Below are 21,175 nucleotides of genomic sequence, written 5' to 3'. Positions count from 1 at the left end.
CTAAATATAGTCAGTGTAGCAGCAGCCTTCTAGCCTGCATTTAAGATGATACTCATGTTTATTCAGAGATAAACAGGTGAGTCAAAGAAAATTACCCCGGTGACATCCTGGTCATCTTGAAGTCGGTTTGGAAAAAACACAGAAAAACTGTGAACAGACAGAACTGCACTGCATCATGGGAGCTGTAGGATGAAGTTTAAAATAAAAGATAAAAGTCTGGATATCTTGGCCTCTGTTGCCTTTTTTTTAGCCTGACAACTTAATGAAATGCACAATCATGAACCCTTTCACTCATAACTTACGTTGAGCTTCAGCTGTAATTATAAATGTATAACAAATAAATTGTTGTGTTGCTTGACGGCCTTTCACACATATTTCATCCATCGGCTGTATGCAGATTGCTCTTTCTGCTTTTACAGTTTTTTCTCAAGAGCTTCCATGGCAACTCCTTGTGCAATTGCTATAAAGCCTAATATCAGCTAATTATACTGTTGCTCCTTTAAGACTAACATAAGCAATTATATTCCACTACTAAATAAACAAATTGGAATACTCACAGAGCATGAACTCATTATAATCTGTGGTGTATTTGGATTTCAGTGCATTTTATGATTATTAAGGAAGATTATATCTTGGCAAACTCAAATTTTTAAAACAATTGGGTAAAATGTCATCTTATTTAATATGTTTGTGGACATACAGTCAACACTGAGCAGACAGACCCCCCCTCATCCCCTCAAGTCGGTGGCTTTCCCTCCTCACAGCCATCACACTCACCCGCACCACGCGCGCAAAGGAGGAAATTGCCGAGATGCTTGTGCGCCAAAATTGCACTATCAATCTTTGGATAATGTGCGGAGACGTTAATTGAACCCAGAAGTTACGGGACACACAGGAAACACCGGGCTTTAATGGATTCCAGTCGCAACAGCAGCTCTAAACAGCCGCCAGATGAGGATGGAGACGCGTATGAACGTTTCGCGCTCATCAAAGCTGGCATACTGGGTTTGGTTTTTGTGCTTGCAACATGCGGCAATCTTTTCTTCTTGGGCACACTTTGGAAGAAGCGAAAAAGAAACACACGGACCCAGCTGTTCCTGTTGCACCTGTGCTTGGCGGATCTGGTGGTCGCCTTTTTCCAAGTCCTACCGCAGTTTCTCATGGAAATTACGCACAGGTTCCGAGGCACAGACTTCCTGTGCCGGTCCGTAAAATACCTACAGGTGGTCGGGATGTTTGGCTCTACGTACATGATCGTGGCCATGACCATAGACCGGTATAATGCAGTGTGTAAGCCGATGGTTTCCTTCCTGAAGGGCTCATTTAGGAGATACCTCTCCATAGGCGCAGCGTGGCTCATCTCTCTCGCCTTCAGCTCCCCTCAGATCTCCATCTTCTCTCTCAAGGAGGTAGAGGAGAACCAGTATGACTGCTGGGCTACATTTATTGAACCGTGGGGGAGCAGGGTCTACATCACCTGGATCACTCTGTCAGTGTTTGCCCTGCCTGCAGTCATTGTGCTCTATTGCCAGATAAGAATATGCACAACCATCTACTTCAACATGAAGAGGAAGGCGCTGCAGGCAGGGCGCGCGGGCACGAGGGGGGTGTCCAACGCCATGCTGAAGACTGTGAAAATGACTTTTGTCATTATAATGACATACACAGTGTGTTGGAGCCCATTCTTTGTTGTCCAGTTATGGTCTGTGTGGAGCCCCAGCACTGCGCCTACTCAAGGTTGGTCCAAATGAGGTCCAGGAGGTCATAGATTTAATGTCACTGTGGAGTAGGCCCACATGCTATAATAATAATTAATAATATATTACAAGATCCAGTGTGTACGATTCAGGGGGGTGTATTAGCAGAAATGGAATACGGTATAACAAGTCTGTTTTCTTCAGTGTATAATCACCTTAAAATAAGAATTGTGGTAGTTTTGTTTCCTTAAAAGGAAATGTCTATATTTACCAGGACCCCAGGAAGTGTGCTGCGCGTGCGAAGCCAAATTCGGCCAAAAAGACCTTCATCCCAACCCCCTGCAAAATGAGGATTTGATCCATTTGGTCCGAGAACATTTGGAAAGTCAAAAAGAGCTGCAAGATTAAATCATTTTATTCCAATTCAAGTTAGCAGAACGGCAAGCTGTAAGTAGCTGCCTCGACCAGCACGGCAGATGTCTTCAGTGCGCTTGCGCTGTGGGCCCAATGATGAAGAAGAAGCACTGATTATCTGAATAATTTCATTTGTGGAAATAGAGCTTTTTTGGCTTCATGCGCTACAGAGCAACTTCCACAGAAATTAACAAGGTCCCGCCTCTGATGCTGTGTCCAGGTCTCTAAATATATCCATGATATCTACACAGGGAGCTGTTTCTCATCCTCGCATCCCTCACATTGCATCGCCATGTTTGTTCAGTAGCCCACAACAGTCAAACTCGAGAAAAGGCCATTGTGTTTTTGTGTCAGCCACCATAGCTAGCAGTCTCTTCACGATGAGCTGAACAGCATTGGAAAAACACAGATTTTTAATGTAAAACTGCTTTATTCAGTGTTTTTCTAGGTTTTAATCACTCTGTCCATTTGTTCTGGAGAGTAAGAGACCTCTACTGATATTTCGGCTTCCAGTAAAAACCTCCTGAATGTCTGGATCTCAGGTTATCAGAGAAAAAAGCTGAGCACACATTAGCAGATGCTAGGCTAGCAGTGAGTATTTTTACTTTTTTCAATCACCTGGTCGCTTTGTTTTGGAGAGGAGGAAGCCTCCGCAGATAATTCCTAGTAAAAAGAAGAATAAACACTGAAAGAATCCTAACCAGGAGCTCACACTTGGCAGAGGGAGAAGTTTCAGCTGGTTGCCACTAGATGGCACTAAATCCCACACACTGCTCCTTTTAGTGTTTCTGTCAAACTAGTCACTAAGTGTGCCTTTAAAAAAATTGGAGATTTGCTGCCACCTTTCCACTCCTCTATTTTAGAATTTGTTTAATACTTTGCTGTCTCTTTTTTGTCTTGCAGGTCCAGTGTTTGCCATCATCATGCTGCTGGCCAGCCTCAACAGCTGCACCAACCCCTGGATATATCTTTACTATAGCTAAGAAAATTGCGACTTGAGATACAATCAAAGGTCTGACGAACTCAAAATGAAGTCAACATTAATCCAGAGTTTGAGTATTTGTTGTTTTGGATTCTCTTTTATGATAAAAAACAAATGGAACTGGATCAGTGTCAGCATTGCTGTACATAAGCTTCAATTTCTGTTGGCTATTTTCTCGGTTAATGTTTCAGCGTTCTCACCAATACAACATCCATGCCAGCATAATGGTCTGTTCTCCAGGCATTACACTGCACAAAGCACAGTACCCTCTTTCATTCAGTGTTTGAAGAAGAGCTGGGCAATATATCGATATTTTGTCAATACTGTGATATGAGACTAGATATCATGTTAGAGTTTAGATATCGTAATACTGTAAATGTTGTTGGTTTTTTTCTGATGGTAAAGGCGGCATGACAGTATAATGTTGTAATTTTCTGAACTTACCAGACTGTCCCAGCTGTTCTTTACCCACTTATAATTACTTATAATTATTCATCATAAATCTCATTGTGTCGATATTTTGTGAAAGCACCAACAGTCAACCCTACAATCGTTTAGAAATATTGTGATGTTTGGTTTTCTCCATTTCGCCCAGCCCTAGCTTGAGGAAATGAGACTTTTGAAATAAACCTGCATCAAAGGAACAGTCAAGACATACACCTGGATCTTCACACACTGTACAGAGAAACAGAATGTCGGGCAATACACACCATCCACAGACCATCTTTCCCCCCTAGTTAAAGGGTTTTTTTGGGGGGGAAAGTGTTTCCTTATCTGCGGTGAGGGTCCAAAGGACAGAGGGATGTCGTATGCTGTAAAGCCCTCTAAGGCACATTGTGATTTATGATATTAGGCTTTATAAATAAAACTAAAATTGAATTGAGACATATCTGACTTGTTTTTAATGTTCCGTAAATGTTTATGTCATTAAAAATGTAAATTGCATTGTTGTATCCGCTACAGATGCTGCCCAACTGAATTCCCAACAGTTTTTTTAATACTTTACATAAAATGTTTACACAGTTCATTTGGCAGGGTAAAAAAGTGAGAATGAAAACACATAGAATGCAGAATGGCAAAGAAAAAGAGGGACTTGGAACCCCAACATGTGGCTATACTACTGGGCAGCTCAAATGTGGTCAATCCAGATGCTACAAATACATGGATTGATATGGAGTCCAGAAATTGGGGTTTACTGACACTAAAGGACTGCCCCTTTGTAAATTACAAGAAGGGGAAAGTGGAGGTTCAAAGTAACTTCATTGTTCTAAACACAATGAACACGTGGAATAGAATTAAGATTTGTTTCAAACTGAAGAACCATTTCTCACTTCTGGCTCCTACATGGAGAAACCCAGACTTCCCTCCCGCTTGTCAAGACGTAGTGTTCAGGGTCTGGCAAGAAAAGGGCCTGGACAGGCTTGTCAAACTTTATGAAGGAGTTGTCGGTGAAGATTCTCAGTCATCCAGGTCATGGTAATCGTAAGTGCTAATATCGTAGGCAACTGGACTTGCGTTTCTTGAAGATGTTTCGTCTTTCATCCAAGAAGCTTCTTTAGTTCTAAATGACTGGTACGAAGTTGCGGGCTTTAAACCCTGTGTGGGTGGGAACCCTTGCAGAGTCGTAGGGGTCACATGAGCTCTTAGTTTCAGAGTCGCTAAGGTCACAATGTGAGTCGTTGACCCACCTGGCCACCATGTAGGCAACTTCGTACCAGTCATTTAGAACTGAAGAGGCTTCTTGGATGAGAGGTGAAACGTCTTCAAGAAATGCAAGCAAGTCCAGTTGCCTACGATATAGCACTTACATTTATGAAGGAGGGACAATGGAGTCATTTGAGGGTTTGAGGAGCAGATGTTCTTTACAACAGTCATATTTTTTCAGATATCTGCAAATAAGACTTATACCAAAGAAGGTACAGTACATGCCCCAAACGGATCTTTCCTGGAAGACATTCTTAAACAACCCCTACCAAAAAGATTACTTCCTATGTTATGAAACCGTTGGCTCAAATCTTAATTACACTACAGACCACATTCCAAAGCAGTGGCAGATTGACACTGAATGTCGAATGGAAGAAAATGTTTGGGCATCAGTTATAGAAAACACACATGGCTTCATTGTACGCCATTATTGAGGGGCAGGATTGGTCTGAGCTCTTGTGAATGCATTAAATGCAACTCAGAAGTTGGCATGCATGCACATATGTTCTGGAAATGTGTAAAGAAAGTGAAAAGGGAAGTGGTTGCCTAGATAGGTTATGATTTGGAGCTATCACCTCTTCACTGTGTTCTAGCAGCCAAAATGGACGATGTGAGGAACTGCCAAAATGCTAAACTGAGGAGGACTGTTGTCAAATTTTGGATCTCTAAGGACATCCCAACACTGGACGATTGGTATAAGGAGGTATGGAGAACTGTCTCTCTGGAAAAATGACTCACACCCTTCATGACAATATGGAGGGATTTATCCAACTATAGCGACCTGTCTTGGACATGGTGGACCCCTCTGAACTGGATTTGGTTGCACCGGATTAATAACACACAGCAGACTGTAGCATATCCAGGTAACATATCTGTGACTGTCTTGTTACTCCTGCTGTTTTTATGTTTGGTTCAAGGTGGTTTAAATGATGAAAAAGTGGTTCTGTGAATATCCAGAAATGGAGATATATAAAAACTATATAAAACTTTGAATCTCTCTTGTTTTTTTTGTCTGATCACACTCAAACACCAAAATGATAGACAATAATAAAGCATTGCAAACGTACCTGTAGAATTTCATCATTGAACTACCTAAACAGTGAGAAACACAATGAGATTCTGTTTTTCTTCAGGCTATACACTCCAAAAGAAAATTCACAGATTCAGCATCAAAAATATAAGTAAGCAATCTGCATGCATCTTTTTGGGTAGTTCCAACTCTGGCATCATGAGTCAGTCATTTATAATCTGAAAAATTCAATTATTTTAATACCACGAATATAACTTGCCTTGACCTTGAAAAACTAGTTGAACCAACTTAATATTTGTGGTGATATTTAGTCTAACTGTTCTATTTAAGATATTCTAACTTATTTAATTCCATCCTACTCAAAAATGCTAGAAAAGTTGATTTGAACAATTTCTTGAAAGAAGTTAACTGACTAAAACATGAAACACAATTTCTTTATGCTGAAAAACTTCTGTATTTTAAGCGTTATCCACTAACCTCATGAATCTCTCTGTTATGTAGTGTTGCATTATGGGTTTTTGTAATTAGTATTCCTTTTTAATTGACTTGTCAATCAAATCAAATGAGTCCTATATAGGTAAAAATCTAATTTACAATTAATTTACAAGCTGCAAATTAATTCTCAGACACATAAAAATCATGTGTGTTTTGTGAGTTTTATGTACATGGTGTGTGCTTTGTACTTCACTACTATGTATATCAAGTTGTCTCCCCACTTCACCACATGTCTCAGTCCTGTCCTTAGTAGTGTGGTCAAAAATAACGATTTGTTGATTCATATTGATTCTGAATATTTATTCAGAAATTATTATTTATTATATCATGTATATTAGAGTAGGGTGGCATGGTGGGGCAGTGGTTATCACTGTCGCTTCACAGCAAGAGGGTTCCTGGTTCAATCCCAGGAGGGAGCCCTTCTGTGTAGAGTTTGCATGTTCTCCCCATGTCAGCGTGGGTTTTCTCTGGGTACTCCAGCTTCCTCCCACAGTCCAAAGACATGCAGCTTAATTGATAACTCTAAATTGACCGTAGGTGTGAATGTGAGTGTGAATGGTTGTCTGTCTCTATGTGTCAGCCCTGTGATGCTCTGGTGACCTGTCCAGGGTGTACCCCGCCTCTCATCCAATGTCAGCTGGGATAGGCTCCAGCCCTCCCATGACCTCCAACAGGATAAGTGGTTAGGAAAATGGATGGATGATATTGGAGTATTCCTTGACTCACATCTCACGTATCAACACCACATTCAGAATTACAATATCAATAAAGTATTTCTGATTCTGATATCTCACCCCTACTGTGTTGTTTCTACACATATCTACATACAGTCATTCTCTCAAAAATATCCAACTGTCTCCCAATTCGGTCCCTCGCCACAAAGGAAACCACTGAACCAATAGCAAGACTATACGGCAGAGGTTACAAGATCCATGGTAACCTCCCCGTTTGGATTCATCCTGCACTGAACTCTCACTCTGAGGCCCTGACTATTCAAAACTACTCAGATAATCTCGCCATTAAATTTCATTTTCAGATCCATTCAAATTCTCATTTCCAATCCTACACGTATTGCTTTACTACCAAGTCACAAAACAAGACAGCAACGCATCACTAGATCAATTTCTCATGCACTTATTATGTACTGAGATCATTTTGATCACTTACACTAAGATCTGTAACAAGTTCACCCACTCCACCGCAGGAAATTCATTGTACTTTTTATGCACATGACATGTTCGTGTGTCACTTGGGGTCCATTCAGAATGGACCTGCAACCCAATTTTGGACCAGGACCCACCAGTTGGGAACCACTGCTCTACTCTGCATTGTCTATGTAGCTGCCTATGTTTTGCTGTTGTTTTAGTCTGTTGATTGTTTCTGTTTTTATTTTGTATTGTAGTGTGTTTTTGTTGTATGACAGAAACCTGCTGAAAACCAGTTTTTAACTGAGTTGGGACAGTTTTAAATGTAACACACCATGTTACTTTCGTTGTAATGCCATATTTACCTTTAAATTAAAATTTTAAATGTTGTGCCCTCAATGTAAATGTATCCCTGTGGTTTCAACAACTGTATAGATCTTTTTTTCCTTCTTACTCATGAGTGTACCAGTAGTCAGTTTGAATCTCAGATAATTCCACTGCACTTGAACATATCACCAGATTGGTCTTAAACTTGGATAAATGTTATGGCAGCTGAAAACTCTGTACAATGATCAAAGTACTATGTACTATGTGAGCTGTAAAAATGTATTGTTGGTATAAAATGCTGGAGTTTAAATAAAAAATGAGCTAAAAAGTGGTATAGAGTATAGATATTTTTCAAGGTATTGTATTCAGGTTAGAAATTCCTTAGAACGTAAGAAAATTTTTTGTGCGATGCACGTTTTGCCAACTCTGTGAACCATTCCTGAAAGGACGTCTCACCTGGGTTCCTCCAATTCATTCATATTCCGTAACCTTTTATCCTGTTGGGGGTCGTGGGTGTGCTGGAGCCTATCCCAGCTGACATTGGATGAGAGGCGGGGTACACCCTGGACAGGTCACCAGACTATGACAGGGCTGACACATAGAGACAGACATCCATTCACACTCACATTCACACCTACGGACGCTTGCCAAGCTCTGAGTCACCAATTAACCTGCATGTCTTTGGACTGTGGGAGGAAGCTGGAGTACCCAGAGAAAACTCATGCTGACAAAGGGAGAACCAGGGTTTGAACCAGGAACCTGTGGTAGCAGCAATGCTATCCACTGCCCCAAATTCTAACCCATTAAATATGGCCGAGGACAAACTTGCTCGTGTAGGTTTTTCTCATTGTAATTTACCTCCCCACTTGTCTGAATAAAGTCTGTGGCTCAACAGCGAGATGTATTGATTACTTTTATTTAATTCTATCATGAACATTATATTCCTTAGTCCTTTTTTATTGATTGTTTGTTACATTCCTCTGCCTGTAAATGGCTTTGTAACCTTGTCACTGTTGCTCATTTCCAAACAAAGATTAGTTTCATTATTGCAGCATGCTCAGAGATCAAGACCCGCACTTATCCCTGGAGGATGTAGTCCTCGCCAAGAAACAAATCATGGCAGTGCATTAAGGGGACTAATGCACTGCGATGACGTTTTGTTTTTCCCGCTGAGATGCAGAGCAATGGTATTACAACAATTCCATTTCATTACTAGTTTCCAGAATCCATTTTATTAATCCCTTCCGGGCTCGATTTTTGCTGGGGAAATGTGTCATCTTGTAACCCTTTCGTGGAACGCAAAACCCTGGAGTCATTTGAAACTGCGCTCCACGAGTCCTTTCATATGTGCAATCAATATGTAATTATTTAGCCTCTGCGCTGTCTCTCAATCACATTAAAGACCACTGCATTCTTGGCCTTGTTAAAGTCTTGATGCTCTGCGCTCAATTAAAAGCATGACGGGTGTTTATTCACATGCAGTTCATCCCTACTGTCATCACAGGTGTGGTGTGTACAAACACAATGTTTTGACATGGTCACCATCTGCTCCACACTGTCCAACAGATCCTGTGACCAGGCCTGCTACTGTGCAGACACAGCCTATGGTGCATCTCTTTCTGGAAAGCTGCTTCAAATGAAATTATATATCTCTCTTGGCCAAAATACTATGGTGACTAATTCAGAGCCCGAGGGGAGCTGCTTCATGTTCATGTCATTATCGGGGTCTAAAACAATCACCAGGGACACGGTGGACACAAACGCAGCCCCCTGAGAAGCATGTGCCCTAAGGAAAACATTTACAGCAGACGTTATTCCTAATAGATCCATCGCTGGTTTATCTGTGGAGCAGAATATTTCAACACTTGCAGGAGATTGCACATAATGACATGGTGGTATACTGCGGTAAGCAGAACTAATAAGAAATAATAACCCTCTGTATAAGTGGACATGATTGCTCATGACTCATGGACACTGAAGACAGAGGCATACATGTATGAATGGTGCTGTTTGTGGCCAAGTGGAAAGAACTGATTTGGTGTACATCAACACAGCAGGCAGGAGCTGCTTCAGTCACGCACAGTACATACCATGGAATACTTAAAGGAGCACTTCACCCACAATTGGTAACCAGTCTTTGTGAACTGAGGTAAATAGGGACCATATTTATTACACGTTCGCATCATAAATTAAACAAGCCAAGTTGGCACTAACAATGGATCAGCAACAATATTTTTTGCCGACGCTAAATATCAAACAAAAGCCAAAGACTGCATCGTGGTAAGTTGCTGCGAGTTGTAAATTCACCACCTCTAAGCAGAAGGCAGAAGGTAACGCCATCTCGGAGCCTGACCGGGCAAAGCCTCTTCCTCTGGGCAGCTGCTTCCATCTCTCTGAGACTCACCCTGGGTGTGTGTCTGCAGCTGCCTGTCCTGGAGAGCAGCATGAAAGTGAAGAGCGCTCACTCTGCAGCTACATTTAGAGACCAAAACATTGAATCTTCCACTTTCAGGGAGCAACCCCAGGACTGGCTGTGCTTACCAACACCCATACTACCATACTACATAGTATACCAGAGAAAGATTTAGTATGTCCCAATACATAGTATGTCGAATGCAATATGCCAAAAATACCAGGATGTTCTGCTACATCCGGCCCAATTTTGCAGTATGCAATCCAGCATGCTTTTCTGGCTATTCTGACCCACAATCCTCCGCACAGTGGACGATATGTTACATCGATAGAGCCGCAGAGACAGTATGTACTTTACAAGAGCAGCTGCAGTATCTACTAAAAGTAAAAAGAAAAAGCATTTATCCAATGACCGTCTGGCTTTGCTGCATGAAAACAACCTGCACAGCGCTGTCTCACAGGAATGCTTGGAGGCTCCGCGTCCACCGTGCTGACACGAGAATGCATGACAGGGAGGTGGCATTTGAAAACTGGTGAGAAACAGCTGATGTTTGAACATCATAGGCATAATGTGAAACGCATCCTAGCGCACGTTTAATGCAATGTAAATTCTTATTTTAATGTAAATTCAATAGTGCATATTTGACCATTTCTTCTATGAAATTTTAGGGGGTAGTTCAGCCTCCCTTGTTGTATCAGAGCAATCGCCCCTGGAACCCATCGTGAGAGTTCGTCAACAGATGTTTTCATACGTTTTTGCTGTTGTTACACGTGGTCCCCTTTAACTTAACTTCATGAAGGGTGTTGACCTTTTTTGGATTCTCCGTTCATTTTTTAGTTTATTAATTTAACCTTGGCGTGGCACGGCCCATCTAAACTGACAATGGAAACACAAATCAGCACGGCATGGCGTGACCTGGCGCGGCAAAGAGTGACAATGGAAAAAAGGTGTTCGCTTGCCAAGCTCTGAACGTACGCTGGATACAGACGATAAAGGTATGCAAGAAAAACACTTGTAGGACACACAAATTCAAGGTAACACGTGGTGAGAAACTATAAAAATGGTCCTTTAGTGGGTGAAGCCAGTTGTACATCAAGGAAATAAAAAGGTTTCAGACATGAGCCAATGAATTCTCATAATGTATTGATCACCACTGAGATCCAATCATGTAAAAACTGTAAACACGTGTCAGCAAATCTCAGACATGTATTAATAATGCATAGCAACAAGCCACTGACAATCACTTCCTGTAAAGACAGACGTACAGTGCCACCATGTGGACAACAACAGATACAAATACAAAAGGCCTTCCTCACAGCAGGCATTTTTAATTGCCACAGCACAAAAAGCACAGGTGTTACTGATCACATTAACGATGGCTCTGCTCTATTCAAGTCTTCCTGTGAGAGTGACAGTGAGCAACGAGGTCCGTACCAGAAACCTGAAATTAAAGCGGCGAAATGAAATTCGACCATCACTGATCTGATTATTTACACCTGCGCTGTTGCTACGGTGACAAGTCAAAATATCATCTGTGGGAAAAGGCATACTGAGAGCAATGTCGTGGACCACTGAGTACCAACAGAGTTTTAGAAGACACAGTTTGTGCTTTATATACAGGAGCGTGTGCAACATGTCAGCAAAAATGACTCAATGGTGACGATTAGAATCCATGCATGCCCAAGAACTCACTCCAGAGTCCATAACCTGTAATTATTTTTTTACAATCAGATCAACATGGATGATATATAATCTTCTAAAATCTTCTGCTTCTCTTTAAAAACAGCCCCGTCTCTCTTCAGCAGGGCGACCTCAGTCTCCAGAGCACGGATTTTGGCCACCGTGCTCTCCTCCCTGCGATCCAGTTCCAAGACCTTTGTATGCAAACTCAAGATCTTACTCCAAAGCTGATCTCTGTCCGTGTCCGGTCTGCAGTACGAGTGCTCATACACAGAAATGTGCTCCCCCTCACTGGGTCCCCTCTCCTCCAAAAAGCAGCCTGTGGGTTCGTCTTTGATCGTCTGCATGGGGATAAAGCTAAAAGTCTGGCCCAGCGCTGCTTGGAGGGCGGCTGCATCCACATTCTCCTCGCCATCGGAGAAAGAGCCCAGTGACTCACAGCACAACACAGTCACAATGGAGTCGGCCGGCTCTTCAGACTGGGGCTTATCACGTGGGGACAGTGCGAGGCAGGACACTCCACTGTCACAGGTAGCAGTCTGCATCTCTGAGACGTCTGAATGACAGGAGATGATGCGGTCCGAGGCCAGAGGTGGTTCAGATATCACCTCTGTGTGCTCGGTGACAACACCGTTCACTGTGCTTGACTGGACCTTTTTGCACGTCCTGCTCAAAATGAGCGGCCTCTTGCTGAGAGGAGAGTCCGATCCTGTCGGCTCGTTGTCCAAAGTCCTGGGTTTGACCTTGGGGCTTCTTTTAAAGGTGGTGACTTTTGTCTCAGCATCCTGAGATAAAGGAAGATAAATCTGGTCAATCACAAGCGTCATGTCAGAACTGTGATGAATACTGAGACAGAAAAACAAGACAGATACGTACGTCCTCATTGGAGGGAAATATGGTCGGGATGGCTGTATTCTTCAGGTAGCGGATGCCCCATCGGATATCGAAGCAGTCCTCTGTGAAATGCTCGCTGCACAGGTACTGATGTCGACTCGGGGTCCACTCCTCCCGCTTCATGTTGTCCACCCATTTCTGAAGCCTGGCACTGTCTTGCAGGGGAAACCTTTCAGGGGAGAGAGGGAATAAATAATTTGTCTTATTCTCCTTGTCTTAAAATGTGTTTAGTCTTATTGCACAGCACTTTGTAACTGTGTTTTTAAAGGTGCTATAATATATAAAGTTTATCAAATTGCAGACATTTGCAGTTGACTACAGAAATGTAAATTTTACATATCTACATGTATTTTTGTTATTTTTGTATTTAATAAAGTATATAAAATTAAGAAAAAAAAAGAAATTAAAATAATGAATATATCATGCTTGTATTTTATTCCTCTTCATACCTACACCAAATATATTTTAGAGTGTATATTTTATCCTTGTTATTTTGTTATAATAGTTTTATGTCATCACCATTATTATTATTAATTTAATTTTTTTTTTACTCTGCACTCAGCTCTCGCCTGTAAGGGAATGTTCATTATTTACGAGGGTGAAAGAAAGGGGGAGTCATGTGAAATCATTTTTAAAGCACAGAGAAGGGGCATACATATCTAAATGATTATATTTCGTGTTTATATTATTGGCAATTTTTGAAGAAAACATGCCATTTTAAAAATCATCAAAATTGCACTATTCCATAGCCAGAAACTGTAAAAAACAGAAATTATTGTTGGATTTTAAAATTTCCAACGGTCCTTGGGCACATCATGTGTGACAAACTCTTCTGACAGATACAAAAAAAACATAACTGAATTACCAGCATGCATGACATGAATGATAAACAGGCTTTTTTTAAACTCCATTTTGTCTTCAACTTTAACTTTCACACATTACACCCTTTTACAGTCTCTGCATTGGCTTACTGTGTGCTTCAGTATTGATTTTAAGATCCCTTTTTTGGTTTCTAAAGCTCTCAATGGTCTAAGTCCTACCTTTTTTGATCACATTAGCCTCTATCATATGAACCGCTCGCTAGTGATGTGACTTGCCGTGCCGAGGCTTCGAAGCGTGTGTCGAGTAATCCAGGAAGTGTTTCCGCGATGCGCGTATCGAGGCTTGTGTCATTTCAGATGAGTGACGTCATTGGTGACGTCCGAAGCCTCGCTGGCCGGCTGTACCACGTGACTGGTTTGGGAAGTTGTTCAGATCTTGGTGCGAGTATTTGACAGCCAAAAAACCCCATAGGTTTCATTCAAAATGTGTGGTTGTGATAGAGGAGAGTTTTTGACAGTTGAGAGTTTGGATAGTTTGGATAGTTTGGAGAGTGTGACCATTGTAATTTCAAAAAGTTAAGGTTTAAATCTACAAAATACAATAATACAAAAATAATATAGTGTGTAAAAAATACACACTATATTGGGGCGTTGGTGGCTTAGTGGTAGAGCAGACGCCCCGTGTACAAGGCTGTTGCCGCAGCGGCCCGGGTTTGAATCCAGCCTGTGGCCCTTTGCTGCATGTCATCCCCCCTTCTCTCTCTCCCCCCCTCACGCTTCCCTGTCCTGTCCATTAAAGGCCAAATGCCCCCAAAAAATATATCTTTAAAAATACACACTATATTAATATAGGTGCATCATATCTTTACTGTTACTATAATGGAGAGTAGATTTATTCAATTCAGTTTAAAAAGTATATATACAAACTACTAATTGTAATAGCTTTTTTTGTCCAGTAGATGGCTTAGTAGAGCAAATGAAGCATCAAGAAGCTTTGCCCTTGAGTGAACCAATTTGATGAAAAGCTTCAATGCTTCATGAAGCTTCATTTGCCCATCACTACCGCTCGCCTTAATCATCCCCAAAGTCAGAACAAAAACCCACAGTAAGACATCATTTCATAACTATGGTCTACGTCTATGGAGCAGCCTGCCTGGGGACCTGAGGGCCACAGAGTGTTGATGTTTTTAAAAGCCAATTCAAGACCTACCTTTTTAGCCTGGCTTTTAATTGAACTTTATATCTTTTTTTATTTATTGTCATTTATATTTATTATAATTGTGTATTCATCAATTCATTTATTTTTATTAATCTGTTTTTCTTGCTATTGACTGATTTAAAATTGTTTTTGATTTTGAGTTTTTATCCTACCTCTGGTGTTTCCCCATTTATGGTAGTGTTTCCTCAGTTCCCATTTTTATAATTAATTGATTGATTTCAAACATCAAAAGGTTAGTTTTAAAAATCTATTCACTAATTTATGGTGGAGGGAAGGTCATGTATTTTCTGCCAATCACTCAGGGAGGCTCAAGAGAAAATATCTTCAGGAAAGGTCAAAAAAGAAAAAGAAAAAAAAAAGGTCACACCAAACCGACCCCTTCCCCTGATAAATAAAGAACAGTCCCTAAATGAGATCATAATCTCAATCTGATTTCCTGATTAAATTAAGTCACACTCTCCCCTTTCCAGGCAGGTAACCATGACTTAACGTTACATTATATCCTACTGCTATTATCTGACTGCCCCTGCTATCTGCTATTATTATCTAAGACCAAAGATACTGAGGATAACAGTAAATAAGCCTCTGCAGCTGAACCAAACAAACATGTAAACTCAGTCACGCATCAGAAAGCAAACAGACAACATACGGGTAGAAGCTGATTCTCTTGTTGTCTTGTCTCGACGCGCTCCCCCCGCGGTTCCTGCAGACTTTGACAGCGCAGTACCGCGGCATGTCTGCAGCCAAACTACATGAACCCCTTCACACGCTCATGTTTGTAGCTAACATTTTTTAAAAACACAAACCAGCTCATGAGACTGTCACTTCCGGGTTGTAGTGCTCATAGCGGAGATGACGCACACCCTGTTTACGGATCAAGATAGTTACCGGACCGTCTCATATATTGGACAATATGGTATAAAAGAAGGCCTGGCTCCTACTCAGTCAATACTTTATCATTTATAAAGTGAAAGAAATGTATGTTAAACTCATTCATAAATTATATTCAGCTAAAAAGTGTATTATAAAAGATTTAAGACAGACTTTTGTGGGAGTTGTAGTTTCTGTTATGGATAGCTTTGTGAGCTTCCACATCTCATTTGTATTAGTGGAGGGTGTTTTATATTTACAGATTAGACATTAACACAGAGACTGTTAATCTGTTCTCACAATTGATAGGCCTTTTTCACTAACATGGCTCAATACCAGGACCTTGCCTGCTAGTATCATTAATGTCATTAGATACACCTCTGTTTTTCCTACTGACATGTCAAAATGTCTGCCGTGAAAAAGGTCTATATTGAGACAAATCTATCTCATGAATATATATGCCTTATTGTGACAAATAAAGGTTTGGAAAAGAAAAAAAACAGTTGCACAACTCTGTGGAGAAAATTAAATAAAGTAGGAATGCACATACATGTTTAACCAAAGCATTAACCACCTATTTAATGCACAAACCATTAGGAATAGTAAAAATATAAACGTATTAATACAATATAATGGGCTAAAAAACATATTTAAGCCTCACACGTCACTCTAAATGCCAAAATAGCATAGCAAAGCGAAGCCGGAAGTACACACAGATCATCCTCTTGCTTTGCTTGTATTCTTTTTCCACACAATCCTCAGTCTCCACGTGCGCACTGTTTCCACCAATCACCGCGCTCGGAGTCACTGTGTAGGGAAACGGACCAATGGCGTTGCGAGTCGTGGTGTTACCGCTCAGGAATGCGGCTCGTCAATAACTGTTAGCTTTCGTTTCACATCAGCTGGAGGCTGTCGGCAGCTGATAGACGTGTCCTGCGGCTGAACTCGACTTCGTCTCCAGGTAATACTTCGTTTTTTGATACGTATTAAGGTTATTTGTCGAGATAGTTTATCTACATTAGCGAACAAAGAACAGAGGAGCTTTAACGAGCTTTTAAAGGGAGAGCTGGTGTAAGTTTCGCCATTATTCCACCATAACAGTGAGTTCTCTTGAGTCCAACGCCTCTTTGTTGAACCAGGTGACGCTAGCACGGTAATTGAGCCTGTTTCCTGTTGTTCTTTGGGTAGTTGGGGGATTTAAAAGACTTTCTGTGTGTGAGAGGTGTGTGTTATGTGCTAACCGAGCTAAACTGCTCTCCTCACAGCCGCTAAGGTGCCGAAACCAGCAGTATGGCCACAGCGCAGTCAGCGTTGCTGCTAGCGGTGCACATCCTGCTCATCTCTGAGTTCATCCTGGCCAAGAGGGACTACTACGACTTACTGGGGGTCCCCAAAGATGCCACCGACCGCATGATCAAGAAAGCCTTCCACAAGCTGGCCCTCAAGTACCACCCGGACCGGAACAAGGGCCCAGACGCCGAGGCTAAGTTCAGGGAGATAGCTGAGGGTGAGTGTGTCCACAATGTAGGGCAACTGCACAACAGGTGTTTAAAAGCTGGATATATTTATAGATTAAGTAAAGTGATGGTCCAATTTAAAATGGGTAGGTTAGACAACATATTGTGTATTGTTTGTGCAAGCTTTTCCTGATGCAGTGGGTTTATAAAAGGAGTTACCTAAGACACTCCCAGCAACAGTCATGGCCTGTCTTGTGTCTGATGTGAGGTGACACATGCTGTCATGGTGACAGCTGACAGGTTACACACATTCATTAGCACACTTTCACTCCTCTAATGGGCCGGCCATGTCATCTGTCGTTTACTATAGGTGTCTAGTATTTTATTCATACTAAATATAAGTATGAATAAAGACAGGAATAAATAAACATGAAAATAAGTAAATAAATAAATGTATAAATAAAGACTAAAATAAATAAATATGGAAGTAAGTAGATCAATATATAAATAAAGCCTGGAATCAATAAATAAATATAGCAGTAAATAAACATGGAAATGAGTAAATGTATTGGCAAAGACTGGGAAAAAATAAATAAATATGGAAATAAATTCAGGAATATATATATATAAATGAAAATAAGTGGATAACATGTATAAATAAAGACTCGAAAAAATAGATATAGAAATAAGTAAATTAGTAAATACAGTAGTAAATAAATATGGAAATGACTAAATAAATGTACCAAAGACTGGAAAAAAATAAATAAATATGTATATCAATCTATAAATAAAGATTGGAATAAATAAATAAATAAATAAATAAATGTGGAAGTAAGTAAATGTATAAATGAAAAATGGAATAAATTCATAAAATGGAAATAGATAAATATGGAAATAAATAAATATGGAAATAAATAAATAAATACAGGAATAAATAAATACGAAAATAAATAAATACAGAAATAAATAAATATGGAAATAGATAAATACAAAAATAAATAAATAAATTTGGAAATAAATAAATAAATGAAAAATGGAATAAATGCATAAAATGGAAATAAATAAATTAATAAATATGCAAATAAATAAATACAGAAATAAATGAGTATGGAAACGAATAAATACAAAAATAAATAAATATGGAAATAAATGAATATGGGAATAAATAAATACAAAAATAAATAAATATGGAAATAAATAAATACAGAAATAAACGAATATGGAAATAAATAAATACAGGATTTAATAAATATGGAAATAAGTAAATAAATGTATAAATGAAAAATGGAATAAATACATAAAATGGAAATAAATAAATTAATAAATATGCAAATAAGTAAATAACTGTATAAATGCAAAACATGGAAATAAATCCATAAATGTATAAATATATACAGGAATAAATATATATTGATTTAAAAAATGCATAAGATTAAATTAATGCTGAGATGCAAAATAAATAGATTTAGAAATACATACATACATACATACATACATCTATAAATGGAAAAATACAAGTTGATAATTGCATCTGCATTTATTTGTTCATGCATTTCTGTGTCTGTATATGAATGAGCGAGGAGGTCCTTACATCTGCACTTATTTTATTGATGCATTTGTGAGTTATTTCAGTATTTATTTACTCTGTAATTTATTCCTGTATTATTACCCGTCCTCCATAATTACTCCAGATTGAACTTAAATTGTCGAAAAATGTTCAGGAAGTTTTGAGCAGCAGTGTCATAGCAACCAGCACAGCAAGTGATGTAATGCGTCCTTGTCTCCACCAGCATACGAGACGCTATCAGACGATAAGAGGAGGCGGGAGTACGACCAATTTGGCCACGGCCCGTCACCAGGGGAGGGCCACAGAGCAGGAGGAGGAGGAGGAGGAGGAGGGGACTACAACTTCCACCAGCACTACCAGTCCTTCAACTTTGATGACATTTTCAAAGACTTTGACACTTTTGGACAGCAACACCACCACTTTCACTCCCACTCCCACTCCCACTCCCAGGCCCACCAAAAGAGACACTTTGACAGCCACTTCCAGGCCCATCGGGACACTATGAATAGACAGAGGAGACAGTTCCAGCAGGGGGGCTTCGGCGGCGGACTCTTTGACGACATGTTTGAGGACTTGGAGAAGATGTTCTCCTTTAACGCGCACGGCTCCAGGACTGAAGGCAGATTCCACGGCTCGGGGAAGCAGCACTGCAGAACAGTGACCCAGCGGAGGGGCAACATGGTGACCACCTTCACCGACTGCTCCTGAGACACCGCTGGCTGTTTAGTTGTGGTTTTGGACTTTGATGCTAATTTATCACCTGGTGGAATAGAGAACGGTTTCGTGTGGCTTTTGTAATTTTTCTGTATGTAATTTTCCTCTAGGAACAAATATCCAAGCTGGCCTGATAAAGGGCTGCTTTCAAGCAATAACTCACGCAAAATTATTGCTCAGAGCATCGTCCATCATTTAGCTTGCCACATTTATGTTTACTCATGATGGTACAATCTCGTAGTCTCAGGTGTGGCCGAACATTAGAAGATAATTTGAGTTAAAAACTTTTTTGTTTTGAGAGCAACAAGGCAATAAGATTTATTCAAACACCACACAACATTTATTCTGTAGCTATTCAGACCATAATATTACTGTGCTCTCTGCAACTTTTGCTAATGTAAAACCACTTGTGCATTTCCTCTCTTGGTTTTTATTCATTAGCTTAAAGCAAAAATTAGTTTCTCGATTCAAAGCACTTGGAGCTTTGAGATGTGCGCATGTCGGCCATTATCAACTGTTACCTCGTTTTTAGTTTCTTCCTACAGAGTCATATCTACCTTCACTCAGTCAGCGCAGGAAGTCAACATCAGCCCCATGACAAATGCTGGTAGCCACAGGCGAAGTTTGTGTAATCTCTCAGCTGTTTTGTAACCAGTTGTTATGACGATTCAAAACAAAGAGAACCTGCGGCCATCTGCCAGTGAAGCTGAGCGGGCTGACGAGTTTCCTCAACTGATCGTAATGTGCAATATTTAGCACCTTTGCTCTTCATGTTGCCTATCTGTCACAGATGGTGCTGTGTTCATGTCATTATCTTATGTCTGCACTTTGTGTGTGTGTGCGTGAGTGTGTGAGTGTGTGCGCGCACCGAGCGTGGCCTGAATGTAGATTGGTTGCATAATGTTTGGAGAATGAATAAAAGTTTCAAAAGCAAATTGACTGCCTTTTGACTTTAATGCCTGCAACATGTTCCAAAGATGTTTGGACAGGAGCATGTTTACCTCTGTGTGACATCACCTTTTCTCTAAGTGTTTGGGAAGTGAGGAAACGAACTGTTGAGGTTTTGAAAGTCGAATTCTTTCCCATTTTTGCTTAATATACGACTTCAGTTGGTCTAAAGTTCTGGGTCTCCATTGTTGTAGTTTGTGCTTCATAACTCACCACACATACTCAGTGGGAGGCAGGTCTAGTGCCCTCACTCTTTTACTATGAAGCTGCACTGTTATAACACATGCAGGAAGTGTGTTGCCGTTGTCTTGCCAGAATAAGCAAGATACTTTGTTTGGATGGCAGCATATGTTGCTCCAAAACCTGTATGTACCTTTCAGCATTCACTTTCCATGGTCGAGCCTTAACTTGCATTTGTAGACCTAGTGACGACCTGTGTTTACTGACAATGGTTTTCGAAAGTGTTCATGAGCCCATGTTGTAATATTCTTTATATAATCATGTTGGTTTTTAATGCAGTGCAGACAGAGGGGTCAAAGGTCACGACCATTCAACAACAGCCTTGTACATGGGGCGTCTGCTCTACCACTAAGCCACCGACACCCCGGCTTAACAGTTTTTTAAGTAGAGGAGAAAATGGTGGAAACACAAAGAGGTTGGAGAAACGCTCTCGAAACACAAAATGACAGTGAGTAAATAAAATGCTACAGATGAGGTTGTGCAGGGATAATATGTGTGGTCTTATTTGGGATATGCACACATTTCCCACCTAACAAAATAACGCCAGAAATAAAATTA

General features: G+C 40.4%; 3 protein-coding genes across 4 annotated transcripts; 2 read left to right on the top strand and 1 right to left on the bottom strand.

Annotated features, from left to right (window-relative positions):
- Positions 1-804: 804 nt before the first annotated feature.
- Positions 805-3,976, top strand: avpr2l (arginine vasopressin receptor 2, like). The gene is made up of 2 exons (XM_033615035.2): positions 805-1,737; positions 3,015-3,976. Exons 1-2 carry the CDS (start codon positions 912-914, stop codon positions 3,092-3,094), a joined length of 906 nt encoding a protein of 301 aa, XP_033470926.1. The 5' UTR covers positions 805-911; the 3' UTR covers positions 3,095-3,976.
- A 7,279-nt stretch (positions 3,977-11,255) lies between these two features.
- LOC117249105 (THAP domain-containing protein 5-like) lies at positions 11,256-15,658 on the bottom strand. The gene is made up of 3 exons (XM_033614497.2): positions 15,471-15,658; positions 12,764-12,950; positions 11,256-12,672 (listed from the first exon to the last, which is right to left on the bottom strand). Exons 1-3 carry the CDS (start codon positions 15,554-15,556, stop codon positions 11,935-11,937), a joined length of 1,011 nt encoding a protein of 336 aa, XP_033470388.1. The 5' UTR covers positions 15,557-15,658; the 3' UTR covers positions 11,256-11,934.
- Positions 15,659-16,514: 856 nt separating this feature from the next.
- LOC117248995 (dnaJ homolog subfamily B member 9-like) lies at positions 16,515-20,364 on the top strand. 2 transcript variants are annotated; one of them, XM_033614286.2, is made up of 3 exons: positions 16,515-16,652; positions 16,957-17,198; positions 18,939-20,364. In XM_033614286.2, the coding sequence occupies exons 2-3, from the start codon at positions 16,982-16,984 to the stop codon at positions 19,421-19,423; spliced, it is 702 nt and encodes a 233-aa protein (XP_033470177.1). In that variant the 5' UTR covers positions 16,515-16,652; positions 16,957-16,981; the 3' UTR covers positions 19,424-20,364. The 2 variants fall into 2 exon arrangements, with proteins under 2 accessions (XP_033470177.1, XP_033470179.1); XM_033614288.2 differs by lacking the exon at positions 16,515-16,652 and adding an exon at positions 16,717-16,844.
- Positions 20,365-21,175: the final 811 nt, after the last annotated feature.

This window comes from Epinephelus lanceolatus, chromosome 23 (genome assembly GCF_041903045.1).
Source record: "Epinephelus lanceolatus isolate andai-2023 chromosome 23, ASM4190304v1, whole genome shotgun sequence".
Taxonomy (NCBI): Eukaryota; Metazoa; Chordata; class Actinopteri; order Perciformes; family Serranidae; genus Epinephelus; species Epinephelus lanceolatus.
This window is presented reverse-complemented; position numbering and strand designations above follow the sequence as displayed.

Bases quoted from the DNA above. Each gene is read 5' to 3' on its own strand.
- avpr2l (XM_033615035.2), top strand. From the start codon at position 912: ATGGATTCCAGTCGCAACAGCAGCTCTAAACAGCCGCCAGATGAGGAT. The intron at 1,738-3,014 runs GTTGGTCCAAAT...TTTGTCTTGCAG, and splicing joins CAGCACTGCGCCTACTCAAG to GTCCAGTGTTTGCCATCATC.
- LOC117249105 (XM_033614497.2), bottom strand. From the start codon at position 15,556: ATGCCGCGGTACTGCGCTGTCAAAGTCTGCAGGAACCGCGGGGGGAGC. The intron at 12,951-15,470 runs GTATGTTGTCTG...CTCCCCTGAAAG, and splicing joins AAGAGAATCAGCTTCTACCC to GTTTCCCCTGCAAGACAGTG. The intron at 12,673-12,763 runs GTACGTATCTGT...CCTTTATCTCAG, and splicing joins TATTTCCCTCCAATGAGGAC to GATGCTGAGACAAAAGTCAC.
- LOC117248995 (XM_033614286.2), top strand. From the start codon at position 16,982: ATGGCCACAGCGCAGTCAGCGTTGCTGCTAGCGGTGCACATCCTGCTC. The intron at 17,199-18,938 runs GTGAGTGTGTCC...TGTCTCCACCAG, and splicing joins GTTCAGGGAGATAGCTGAGG to CATACGAGACGCTATCAGAC.